Source organism: Phoenix dactylifera, chromosome 5 (assembly GCF_009389715.1).
Source record: "Phoenix dactylifera cultivar Barhee BC4 chromosome 5, palm_55x_up_171113_PBpolish2nd_filt_p, whole genome shotgun sequence".
Classification (NCBI taxonomy): Eukaryota; Viridiplantae; Streptophyta; class Magnoliopsida; order Arecales; family Arecaceae; genus Phoenix; species Phoenix dactylifera.
In genome coordinates this window covers 8,765,383-8,776,627 of record NC_052396.1, presented here as the reverse complement: position 1 = coordinate 8,776,627, position 11,245 = coordinate 8,765,383, and the positions used below count along the sequence as shown (strand labels likewise).

The window sequence follows — 11,245 nt, the reverse complement described above, 5'->3', positions numbered from 1 at the left end:
TATATTACAGGAACGGGCTCCACTAAAGTGCATGAACCATACTGCCAAGGTTGGTGAATGAAAGTGGTGGTCTTCAAACCAACCAAATACCAGGTTCAAAGCACTATTGAGGCAGTCGGGCCTCATAGAGTTAGTACAGTGCTCTTATCGATTCATCGATAAGATTCTGATTTCGGGCTTCGTAGAGAGATGGCAGCCCGAGACGAACACCTTCCATATACCATTTGGCGAGATCACTATCACGTTGGATGATGTATCCGCCATTTTAGGGATTCCTGTAGCAGGTGCCTCAGTAGCAGTTTCTCCTGAGAGGATGAGTGATCGGGATGCTGAGGAGCTACTTGTGGAGTTGTTGGGGGTGTCAGCTGGAGACGCGCGTCAGGAGGTACTGTCATTGTGCGGTCAGTCTGTGAGGATGGAGTGGCTGAGGACTCAGTTTCACTCTGTATCTGATAGAAACAGCCAGCAGAGGATAGAGTGTGCAGCACGAGCCTATTTGTTATTTTTGTTAGGCTGCACACTCTTTGCTGATAAGAGTGGGACCAGGGTGCCTATAGCGTATCTGTGTTTACTGCGGGATCTGGATAGGGTGAGCACATATGCCTGGGGTACAGCTGCCTTAGCATATTTGTATCGGCAGTTGGGGATTGCGTTGAGGTCATCAGTGAGACAGATCAGTGGTTATATGACGCTTCTGCAGGCATGGATTTATGAGCATTTTCCAGCACTCAGTCCTCACCCGTCGCTTGAGTATACTGATGCCAGTCCCCGCGTGCACCGCTGGATGCCCGGTACTCCATCCCGTACCACGATGGACCATTTAGTGGTTCTACGTGAGTCATTGGACCTTTTGAGCATCGATGAGGTACGTATCATATTACCATTTGCTTGTGTTTGTCAGTACTTTTAATATGCGATATAGTATAAAACTGAAATGGACCTTTTGTTTTGCAGGTTATTTGGGATCCCCATCATCGGCTTCGGGGAGATCGCCCATATGTTGATATCGCATTTTTTAGTGGCTCCATCAAGTGCCTTGATATCGTAGAACCCTATCATCCAGAAAGGGTTCTTAGACAGTTTGGTCGTATTCAGACCATCCCTCGAGCGCCACTAGCCCCTACGCGAGCCAACAGAGGTTCCACAGCAGGCTCGTACCGGATACATTACTCCTATATGGATCAGCTTTGGGAGCGGTGGGAGGACCACGTGCTGAGCCAGGCGAGCAGGAGCCACCCAGTTACCCGGCCATCAGACAGCGTACCGGGATACATGGAGTGGTATCTCCGTATCACGCACGTTGCAGTTCAGCCTCCTCATCTGCGCTCGAGTACTCATTCTGGAGCTAGGGGAGGTCATGATGATGCTGACATGCACCGGCGGCGTATTGCAGATGCACTCGGTATCAGTACCGACATTGTACGGATGGGTCCCTCAGAGGCTACGTCACTAGGTGCCGGGCACCTATTTCATGCTATTTGTCAGATGCATCAGTTACTTCTGGGTGATGAGCCTGGCCCGAGTACAGCACCCTCTCATTCGGATCCAGCACCCTCTCATTCGGACGTACAGCAGTACACGCGTCGACGACGGCGTCATAGGGATTGATGATGGAGCCTTTGTAATCTTTGTAAAGCCTTTGATATTAATGAAAAATATATATTTTTGGTACATTTACGTGTAATCTTTGTAAAGCCTGGCCCGTTCTATTTTACACAAATATAACAGTGCACATAACAATCAATCTAACAATGCGAAGACAGATATTTTTTGATTTATATTGATGATGGAGTTTCACAGTACATGACTCTAAGAGCCCAAAAAAATTTACAACTTTCAAAAATTGTACATATATAAACAATCAATCTAACTCTACTGTCTCGCTAATTATAACATTAGGTGAGATGCTCTCTTTGAACTGTTGAATCCGGGCTTCATATGAATTTTCCCATCCGGTAGCACAAGGAAGATGATATTTTCGCCAGTTGGTCGCTACTGGCGGAACGGGATGTCCCGGCAACAAGAACACCTTCAAAATTAGAAATAAGAAAATATTAATAGCTACAAAATTATAAATAAGCAAAATTAAATAAGCAAAATTAAATATTCGCAAGTGTTGTGAACGTAGTACCTCAACAAAATGATTTCCATTTACGAATCCGATAGCGATATCTTTGCGGGATAGAAGAGGTACTGGCACAGAACGGAGAGGTAGGAAGGTCAGACATTGTTGCAACGAGCGATGGTATAGGACAACATTATAGCAGGATGCTATAAGATGACCCATGTCCGGCATAGTCATCCATCTGTCATATGGTGGACAATCATCATAATATGATAATGCATGAGTGATCTCAGCAATCGTCCCTTCCACACCATATAATGTGCGATAGTGGTCCGAATGACATTGCAACTCTTGCAATAAATCCTTCCTAACACGCACCCAGTCATCTTCTCCAAATCCCAGTAAGTCAGCTATTGCCCTAAATCCGCAATTCCCATCAGCTTTTACATCCTTGATATGCTGGATGTATGGTCTCAAGGCAGAAGAAATAGCATCAATATAGATAATGGGCGTATGTGACTGGGCTCTAGTACGAAAAACCTGCAAATAATATCAAATGATAGAAAATATGTAACAATGGCAGAAATATCCAAATAGTTATCCGTCTCAGCACATCCCGTACCGGCACGGCACGGCACGTCCCGACATGTCCCGTATCGGCACATCTCGGCACGGCACGTACCGACATGTCCCGTATCGGCACATCTCGGCACGGCACATCCCGTATCGGCACATCTCGGCACGGCACATCCCGTATCTGGCACATCTCGGCACGACACGTCCCGACATGTCCCGTATCGGCACATCTCGGCACGGCACGTCCCGACATGTTCCGTATCGGCACATCACATACCGGCACGGCACGGACCGTCCCGTAGACGTTGTGATACCTATTGTAAGGAAATAAATATTTGGTACTTACCTTTTGCTTGGGCCGCCTCTTTTGAATCTGAGTAGATGGATTGCGGATGGTAACTTTCTCAACACCAGGTGAATAACTATCCTGTCCAGATAGAACCAACTCAAACGCAGACGGGTCACGTCGAGTAGACGTATCAACCTTCATTGAAGCGCGCCCACGTGAACCGGTCTTCCGTTTTGCAGGCTCTAAAAGAGGTGTACTATCTGGACTTGCAATCTCTCGTAACTTCTTGATCATCTGCAATTGAGAAGCCCCATTTAACTTCTTGAATCGTAGCGCAATCAAATCTAACTCTGCATCACAACTCAACTGAATTGGCTGCACGGGGGGGGGGGGGTAGCACAATATCAAGTTTCCTCCAATGAGGATCTATGCAGTCGAGAGGAATGGGCCGACCTTCCACCCTGTACCGTGCAATCTGGTGAGCACATGGTATACCATGTGTGCGTCGAATAGCGCACCCACAATTTGAATCATCAAACCCAACTGAATTGGCTCGTTTTGATTGGGCGAGGACATGATTTAACGCACTTATAGATATGAAACCTCGCAACTCTTTGAATTCAGCTGGCTTGAAGTTGTGCTGCACTACCAATAAACTCTTCTCCAATGAGGCTTTAACGGAGCTGTGCTGCAACTCAATCAATCCATGTATTCTAGTCCAAGATGACTCGAAACTTCCTTGGCTTGATCCAAGCTGCTTTTTGAGCTTTGCATGTGCACTCTCGACCCTAGTAAACAAATGAAAGTTAGATATAACAATTGAGGCAAATTAAAATTAAATGAGTCTTTATTTGTGATACCTATTTGTCGTCACATTTCCGTAGTGCCTGCATGTATCCGTCCACGCCGCAACAAATCTTTCCTTGTATTTGCTCAGCCAAGTATCTGACACATACTGTAGTGCATCTGGATAGGTACCGAACTCTCTCTGCAGTGCACTCCAGCGATCATTATACTCGTCTTCTGTGGAGGACAGCACTAGTACATTCCAACTCATAATAAATTTATCCCATTTCTCCTTCAATTCGAAAATTTTTTTGCACTTGGCCAAAACATTCCTACTAATATGCCATCTACATAATAAATGTCTAGCAGTAGGAAATACTCTATGAATTGCATTCATCAAAGCCAAGTCTCTATCTGTAACAATCAACTCAGGCAAAACATCATCAGCTATGACACTGCGCAATCTCTCTAATGCCCAAGTATAGCTTTCTTCCCGCTCAGAATTTAAGTATACAAAAGCAATTAAAAATGTCATGTCAGAAGATGTCACCCCCACAATCTCTAAGAGCGGAAGACGATACCTATTCGTCTTGTACGTGCAATCCATTATCAACACACGGGAAAATGCACGGAACAAATTAATGCTGCCAGGGTGTGCCCAAAATAAGTCATGCACAACATCCGTATTAGTACAATTCCTATGCCACTCAATATATTTAGCCTCTGATAATTTACCTAATAGATGTTGCATTTCAGACCTCCCGGCTTTCTCTACAACCTTAAACCGTTGACGTACATTGTAGATAGTCTTGATAGTCGTAACATTGAGGGCATCTCTTTCCTTCAATGTGGATAATATGTCCTTTGGACGAACCAAACTCTTCGACATATCCACTAACAATTCCGTCTCCTGCTCAGATAATCTCCCTGCATATGAGTGCCCCTCCAGATTCTCTGCAGCGGGATGATTGTGCACTCCATATACGACCAGTAATATCCAATCATCCGCAGTATCCAATTTCTTTCCTCTTAATGCAAAAGGGCATCCACACTTCTTTGTCCCACAGGCAGTCTTTATTCGCTTTTCTTTTTTGGTTCGGTACGTCCCACCCCTCTCACAACCTAACGTAATTCTGGGTTTCTTAGAAATGGTACCTGCATCGGATGATTTGATTACAACAACAAAACCATTTCGCCTCCCAGCTTCACGACACCAATTACACAAGTCCTCTCTACTCTTGAAGATCTATACATTAAACAATTTATGTAAGTACACAGTTGTAAAAATAGCTCGCTAAACTAATACAAAATTGCACAATACATTATAATACCTCGTAAGTTGTAAATTCGCTTGTGTAATCCAGTACAAATTCTGATCCAATTATACTCGATTCGGTTGTAGCATAGCCCTACATATAAAATAATTTATCACCAAGAATTAATGAATCAGAGAATCTGTTTGGCACAAAATTCAGCACGGCATGCGATTTGGCACCAGAAGCCTTCTGTTCGGCTGCACAGTGCCGAACAGAAGGCTTCTGTTCGCCGGACAGAACCCTTCTGTTCGGCTGCACAGTGCCGGACAGAAGCCTTCTGTTCGGCACTGTGCAGCCGAACAGTAGGCTTCTGCTCGGTTGAGGGTTGCCGAACAGAAGGCTTCTGTTCGGCACAGTTCAGCCGAACCGAAGCCTTTTGTTCGGCGATCCAGTGCCGAACGGAGCACGAACCGTGAAAAAAAAAAATTTCGAAACAAGGTGGAACACGTACCTTTGCGGCCGATTCTTCGTCCCAAATCACTAGTTGCTTGTCCATGCTTCGAATGGGGCTTAAATCTCCTTCAAAGATCGCCTAAACGATGTAAATGGATCGAGGGGTTTAAGGGGGGTTTGAGGGGTGTTTTTTTTTTTCTTTTCAAAACGAAACGGAGGAGGAGGAAGGGGGGGTGTATGAGAAAATTTCAAGGGCAATATGGTAATTATACTAAAGGTTAGTTTGGGTATTTTTTTTTTGGTTTTTGGGGGGTGTCCTTAGCAATAGGGGGGGTGTATATAGAACCTCCCGTCCGTCTCCTTCACGCGATAATCAAGCGCAGCAGGCACTGGCTCAATACCAAAAATGCCCAATGAACATTTTAATTTTCAAATGCGCTTGGCCGTTTTCGTTCTCAAACGCGCATGCGGATCCCATGCGCATTTATGTTTTTTTTAGCGTCCGGCCATTTTCAAATCCATATGCACACGTTAATCGAGATTTTGACCGCGTGCGCATTTAATTTTCGAAAAATTCCCTTTAATTTTTCCCACAGATAAGTCTTTTGTTTGCCCACGTTACTTCGACAGTGAGAGAGCCCTGTCCTATACCGCAATCCAACTCCGGTTTGTTTCGTTTCTCTTTCAATGTTGTTCCCTTCCAAATACACTCCGCAGTACTAATTTTGGAAGGAAAAATCCGCCACAGAAAAGGTCTTCCCCTCACCCACTACCCTCCCAGTGGAGTACTTTAAAACCACGCACCCTCCTCCCACAATTCTCATAACACGCAGCGCTCAACTCAAAGTAGCCACCATGTCCATCGACTACGACCGGGCCGGTGCGATGAAAGCATTCGACGAGACGAAAGCCGGCGTGAAGGGCCTCGTCGACGCCGGCATCCGCAAGATCCCTCCCTTCTTCTTCCGGCCACCCGACCACTTGGACGGTATCAACCCCTCCAACTCGGACGGTGCCACTGCTCGCCTCCAAATCCCCGTCATCGACCTCCGAGGCTCCGACTCTGACAGCGCCCGGCGAAAGGAGGTTGTGGCCGAGCTGAGGCGGGCATCTGAGACGCTGGGGTTCTTCCAGGTGGTCAACCACGGCGTCCCTGCGCCGGTGCTCGACGAAATGCTTGCAGGAGTGAGGACGTTCAACGAGGCGGCGGCCGAGGTGAAGAGGGAATACTACAGCAGGGATCCGGCGAAGAAGGTGCGGTTCAATAGTAATTTCGATCTGTACCAGGCGCCGGCGGCAAATTGGAGGGACAGCTTGTCCTGTGCGATGGCGCCGGAACCTCCAAGACCGGATGAACTGCCTCTGGCTTGCAGGTATTTGACCCGTTGGTTTAGATTGGGATGGCAATCGCGCCCTACTCTCCTTTCATATCGCGAGTTATTTAATTTCTATTTGTGTTTACAAGTTTTTAAATGAGAGAAATGCTACGGTAATTCAGAAGAACCACTCTAAAAAAGATCGCTCAACTAACTTGCCAGCACTCCATTGGTTCATTATGAGGCACCATTCACAACTGAAAATACAAAGGGAGCAATGAGAATGCAACAAACCAGCTAAGTGTTTTTTTGACAATTAGATTTTTTTTAGTTACTAAAGCATTTTTGTTAATTAAAATTTAGATCCTTTGTAGTTCGGGTATGGTGGATCAGATCCAGCCCCGCAATCATGGATGTAGTAGTCCAAGATCATATGGTCCAAGATTGAATTTGCCGTATGTGTATTTATTCTACTCAGTTAATTTTCCAATCAAATGCTATCTTAGTTTTTCTTAGTTTAATTATACCAATTTATATAGATAACTTGAAACTTTAATTTGATATATCGATTTATCAAAAACTTCTTCAAAACTTTAATAGTCTATGTGTAACTAAGGACCTTGTTAGCTTCTCTCTAGCCCTTTCTAAAGAAGAGGTCTAAGATTTTGAGGGAGAAAGAGAGATAGCGAGAGAGGGTCCAAGTGTGTTCCAATTGGGTTCTTTGGCATACATGGCCGGAAAACACACCCTCTCTCCCCATCTCCTTCTCCCTTCTCTCCCTGTTCTCTCTTCGGTTGTTTTGTCCTTCTCTCCTTTTTGATTGAAGTGGAGCATATTGGAGTTTGTAACTTATGAAAAGATTTAAATTTTAAAAAATAAAACCAATCTTGTGTGATATGTGTTAAGTATTTCAAAGATTTTAAAACTCTTTTTTTTTAGTCTCACATCAGATATGTGGAAGCAAGTCTTCTTGTTTAAATAGATTTTTTTTCCAGGAAGCCCAAATCATGCTTTATGGAATTAGGCTAATGACCACGGGCGCATGTGCTCGGCTCTTTGGAAGCGAGTATTGATTTCCTGAACATTAGTTTCCGCATGAGATGCAATGTTTTCGAAATATCATATACCTCAAACACATAGTATCTTATCAGTATCTTACCAATAGCTTAAATTCTTAGGCTGCAAGTCCATGATAAGTGGTATTAAAGTGAGATCCTTTCTACCCCTTATTAGGAGATAACAAGGTCAAGAAGGATCCGATACGATCGAGTAGAACCGAAGCCATAGGTGGGGCTCCCTCTCTCAAAGTTCGAGCCAACCATAATAAGGGCATCAGTCCATGCCACATAAGAGAAGCCTCGAGACAAACCAACGATGTCTTTGGTGATGGAGAGGGTGGTTGAGGGGGTAGCTGGTGAACAATAAATAGTTCTTGTGGTAGGGGTTAAGTGAATCGGTCCCCCCATCGCATGGGTAGTAGGATCCGGGTGACCCGTTACACGTTGAATTTTGTTTTATGGGCCTTCTAGCCCTGCAAGTGGCCCACATTGGACCTCGGATATGCGGGTTTTATGTAGGATTGATCCTTGGGAACTCTTTGTTTGGGCTGTTGGGCTTTCCTATTTTTATTTATTTTCCTCTTTTATTTTTTTCACTTTATTCTCTCTTTATCATGTTCTATTTTCTTCTCCCTCTTGTACCCACTTCATCCTTAATTAAACATATGGTAGTTTGTCCATCTTTTTGCTCAAAAAATTAGAAGTAATTTATAAATAAGTTGAAACATTAACTTGAGATACCAAATTCTCAACAACTTCCTGGTTACTTTATCAGGCATTAACCTCAATTCACACTCTTAATGAACTTAATGGGACTTCCCATTTTCTATTTAAAAAATATAAAAAGAACTTTAATTCGATATATTGTTGGTAAAATCCCGTTTAAGTTTCATTTAGCATCTCATGGATCCGCATCTTGTTTGTGCAGAGAAATAACCTTCCAGTATGCGAATCATATTCAAAAAGTGGGGATCTTTCTCTTTGAGCTACTTTCCGAGGCACTCGGCCTTAATCGTGATCATCTTAATGAAATGGAATGTGCCAAAGGACTTGGTGTTGTTGCCCACTACTATCCACCTTGCCCGGAGCCTCACCTCACTCTTGGAATTAGCAAACATTCTGATCCAGACTTCCTGACCATCCTTCTGCAAGACCAGATTGGTGGCTTACAAGTGGTGCATCAAAACCAATGGATTGATGTGCCTCCTTTGCCTGGAGCTTTAATAGTTAACATTGGTGATCTACTACAGGTATGTTTTTCATTAGGTACAGAAGTTTTAATGCAGAAAAATCACATATTTGGTACTTCATTAGGTATCAAACTCCTGTCGGAAAAACAGCCCCTGGTGGTGCATATCGTGGTCCGAAACTGATTCTCCCGAGGTTGAGCTTTCAAAGCGGGATCGTTCCAACGCGCCCACGAGGGATCCGATTGTCTCTGAAAAGCCATTAAAGATCATGATTTACTCTAATGTAGTTTCATTCATTTAAAAAAAAACAAAGAAAGAAGGAAAAGATTCACTCTAACAAAGCCTGATTATAGTATTAAATTCGAAGGATACAGGTTCTCATGGCTAGATTATCATTTTCCTCTTGTATTTTTGTAATCTACAGCTGATCTCCAATGATAGGCTTAAGAGCGTGGAGCACAGGGTGCTTGCAAATAAGAGTGTGGACCCTAGAATTTCAGTGGCATGCTTCTTTTCCACACATTTTTACCCATCTACGAAGCTCTATGGCCCTATCAAGGAGTTATTATCCAATGAAAGACCGATGTATAAAGAAGTATCAGCGAAGGAATATGTCACCTACTACAAATCGAAAGGACTTGATGGACAATCAGCGCTGAACTATTTTAAGATATGATTAAAAGTCAGAACAATTTAGTCTGCTGAATTTCACTAAAATCCAAAGGATTGAAGATATATATAGATATCTGTGTTTATTGTAATGGAGAAATTGTATGAAGTATTTTGTTGCAGGTCCTCATGATACCACAAGGTCTGTACTAATTCATAGAATGGATTCTACATCTTGAAATGTTAGCAATATTCTCAGCAGGTGACACTGAGACGAACCGATATCGATTTATCTCAATTAATATGAAAGGAGTTGTCTTTTGTTGTTCTTAATGCTTTATGACATTTAGACTCAACTTAAGCGCCTCTAATAACTACTCACTACAGGGACCTATGTGGGCATGTGTTTAGATCATAACAATTATGCACTAGAGAGATTTAGGATATTTATAGAGAGCCAAAAAAAACTCAAATAATATTTTCCAATTAGCCTTTAAATGAGATTATGGGTTATTACAAATGATATCATAGGGGACTTAGTCTATGACCCATATAGACTAGGAACATTATAGCATGGGCATTTAAAGTTGACCGTGGGCTAATTATGATACTTAAATGAAGGAAGAATGTGAGGACCCACGTGGGTGTGTGTTTAATTCCATAAAAGTTATGCATTAAAAAGATCTTAGGTATTTATAGAGGACAAAAGAATTTAATGATTCTTTCCAACTAGCTTTTTTAAGTGAGATTCTAAATCATCCTCGATTGTTATACTGACTCACAATATCTGCTATATCATGTATGGTACTTCCTATAATTCAACAAGACTATTTGTAATAAGAGTTAAATAGCAATGTTATTTAACTAAAATGATTGGGTAAATTATTCAAATAATTTTAGGTAAAATGAACTATGTAGCAGATTTATTTTAGGTGGCAAGTCGTCACATAGATGACATAAACTAGTAGAAATCATTACAAAAGATATAAGAATCCAGTTCAAGTTGATCATATTGATGGAGCCAAATTAAATAGGTTATATGTGTCATGTTGATGTACCTATTAATAAAATGACTATGTTCAGGTTAAACATTTTGATCAAAATAGAGGCAAATTATATTCAAATTGGCACTTATTACCAAATATATTTGTGTTTTGACAAGCTATGAGCCTCACGATCCTCATCTAATCTAATCAATAGCCAACCTAAGATGTAATATATGCTTGCAAATTGACGGCATATTGTTGGTATCCAACATATCATAGATGAAACAGGATAGGCAGTGCCTGATTTGAATAGACCAAAATTGCTAGTATATCTTACTTTCCCCATAGATTCATGACTGTAGAATTTTGATCACTCCTCCTTATCCTGCTCATGGAACCTTCTTACACCTTTAAGCATGTCCTCCAACACACCAATTGTGATCCCAAGGTTCACCACCTGAAACAATCCCCACAAAATGGCTGTGTTCAAGTCAAAAATTTTGATCAAAATAGAGGTAGATTATATTCAGGTTGGCACTTATTAGCAAAATATATTTGTGTTTAGACAATCTATGAGCCTCATGACCTCACTTAATCTAATCAATTTCTGTTTTATGAAGAATAATGAAATTTTACAACTACACTCCAGCTTAGTGAGTAG

At 42.3% G+C, this 11,245-nt stretch overlaps 1 protein-coding gene across 2 annotated transcripts; it reads left to right on the top strand.

Moving 5' to 3' along the window:
- The first annotated feature begins 6,137 nt into the window (after positions 1 to 6,137).
- On the top strand, positions 6,138 to 9,926 carry LOC103700480 (1-aminocyclopropane-1-carboxylate oxidase homolog 1-like). Of its 2 annotated transcripts, none has more exons than XM_039126747.1 (3): positions 6,138 to 6,798; positions 8,728 to 9,049; positions 9,114 to 9,381. In XM_039126747.1, exons 1-3 carry the CDS (start codon positions 6,281 to 6,283, stop codon positions 9,288 to 9,290), a joined length of 1,017 nt encoding a protein of 338 aa, XP_038982675.1. In that variant the 5' UTR covers positions 6,138 to 6,280; the 3' UTR covers positions 9,291 to 9,381. The 2 variants fall into 2 exon arrangements, with proteins under 2 accessions (XP_038982675.1, XP_038982674.1); XM_039126746.1 differs by lacking the exon at positions 9,114 to 9,381 and adding an exon at positions 9,414 to 9,926 and having other exon boundaries at positions 6,152 to 6,798.
- Positions 9,927 to 11,245: the final 1,319 nt, after the last annotated feature.

Coding starts and splice junctions, on each gene's coding strand:
- LOC103700480 (XM_039126746.1), top strand. CDS start 6,281: ATGTCCATCGACTACGACCGGGCCGGTGCGATGAAAGCATTCGACGAG. Junction 6,799..8,727: donor GAACTGCCTCTGGCTTGCAG/GTATTTGACCCG, acceptor TTGTTTGTGCAG/AGAAATAACCTTCCAGTATG. Junction 9,050..9,413: donor ACATTGGTGATCTACTACAG/GTATGTTTTTCA, acceptor TGTAATCTACAG/CTGATCTCCAATGATAGGCT.